The 2,055-nt window shown below is 37.9% G+C and overlaps 1 protein-coding gene across 1 annotated transcript; it reads right to left on the reverse strand.

The window, feature by feature from the left end:
- Nucleotides 1-241: 241 nt before the first annotated feature.
- On the reverse strand, nt 242-1,201 carry LOC124368147. The gene has a single exon (XM_046825423.1). The coding sequence runs from the start codon at nt 1,199-1,201 to the stop codon at nt 242-244; it is 960 nt and encodes a 319-aa protein (XP_046681379.1).
- Between the last annotated feature and the right edge of the window lie 854 nt (nt 1,202-2,055).

Raw genomic sequence — 2,055 nt, forward strand, 5'->3', positions numbered from 1 at the left:
GTATTTAAGTAATTCTATATTTAGGGTGTAATGACATTTTTTACATGAGCTATAACATTGTTTACTCTGATCCTAAAACTGTAAAGTTAATTAAATTATAAATTATTATTCAAACAATAGCAACATGAAGTTGTTTTACTTATTATCTTGAAAAATGTTGGGACTTGAAACCATACTTATTATAATAAAAAGTCCGTATATTTTTCAAAATATGACACAAAATACGTTTTGTTTTCTAGCCTTAGTCGAGTGGACATGCGAGATCTGATTCAGAAGAACTCTGGTCGTCGTCATCGGGGTTGTCACTTTCACTGGAGTCCACGCCACCAAGTTCAATAACGAAGTGGTCAATGACGTCTTCTATTAATCCATCCTTTATCCAGTAGTCCTGCTCTAGTTTTAGGGTGTGATTTGTAAAACCTTCATAGTCTATTTTGGTAACAGAGTTCATAGCATGTGTTGTCACTTCCTCAAGTTTTGTTAAACATAAATCACCTTTGATATTGTGATTTTTAATTTCCCGTTTCATGGTAGCCCAGGCTAACTCTATAGGATTTAGCTCGCACATATAAGGTGGTAAAAGGATTACTAAATGTCCATGTGCCTTTAGTAAAGAATCTACACGGAAAATCTTTTGTGGAGGTTTGTGTTGCACTATTAAATCGTACAGTTCAAATTTTTTCATAGTCGTGGAACAAGCTATATTATTTTTAATTAACCATTCAACCATGTCATTTTTAACTGCATATTTAGAAGGAGGTTTATTGTCCTGAGGGCAGTGATATGGTGCATTATCAAGGACAACTACGCTGTTTTTTGGAAGATGTGGCAATAGTTTTTCGTGAACCCATCGTTCAAAATTAACGCCATTCATTTGACCATGGTAATCACCGGTAGCTCTGCCAGCTTTGAAAATTAAATTGCAGTCATGAAGAAATCCATCTTTCGTGCCGGCACTAACCACTATTAGTCTATTAGATGAACTCGTGTTTGTCAAGACGCCAGGAACACCAGGACCACTCCAACATTTTCCAAAAGTCAAATTGTTGTCCACCCACGTCTCGTCTAGGTACACAATAACTTTACCCTCGTGTCTACAATTTTGTATCTCTCGCAAATAACGAGCACGCCAGTTTACTATATCAGGCCGTTCTATTAAAACGTTCCTGATTTTTCCACATCTCTTCCACTTTAACCCCATGGTATGAAGTAAGCGTCGTAAAGTGTGTACTCCCCAAGGAAAGTTAATCTTTTCTTTAATTGCCGTTAATAATTTATGTACCGTTGGTACTTTCTTTTGTACAATGTAAAAATCATTAATGGTATCACGAATCACTCTCTGGTCAAATTCATCGATGTGAAATTTGTTTTCCTCTGAATATGGTCTTTTTTCCCAGGAGTACTTAAGGCTTCATTACCGGCTTCGACACCTTCTTTCCTTATAGATGTTACACTTCGCACTGATATACCCGTGTAATTAGCTACCCGGATATTACTCTGCTTCAGTCTATGTTGGAGAGTACCCGTATTTGATTCTTCATCACACTTTTGAATTACTCGCCTTATAACATCCCTTGCCTCACTGTGAATTGTCTGTCCCTTCTTGCGAACTGAAGCCATTTTAAAAAGCTAAAAACTCACAAATATATACTATATTAAATTAAACTTCCTTTCATCTAATGAATTTACACTATGTTATACATTAAAACGTAATAATACAAATTTGAGGTGCACTTGTGAAATCACCTCTCTACTACAAGGTATTCGCGGGCGAATGTGCGGAGGTGACTAGTAGCGCCGTTGCCGGGACAACGGTGACGTATTGTCTGTGGAGGGGATTCCCTCACCCTCGCCCCCCTCACCCCGCGCACGCAAACAAGTCAGATGCGGACAGTATGTTCTACTTTATTGCGGCTCAGTATGTCAGTGTCTGTTGAAAAGAATACATATTGAAAAAAAAACGCGGAGTTCGGCTTATTGCAGGTCTCGAGAGAAGAAGTTGTTGCAGAGTCGCATTTCAGGAGATGAAAATCATGACATTATCCTGTTTACAAC

This window comes from Homalodisca vitripennis, chromosome 8, assembly GCF_021130785.1.
Source record: "Homalodisca vitripennis isolate AUS2020 chromosome 8, UT_GWSS_2.1, whole genome shotgun sequence".
Classification (NCBI taxonomy): Eukaryota; Metazoa; Arthropoda; class Insecta; order Hemiptera; family Cicadellidae; genus Homalodisca; species Homalodisca vitripennis.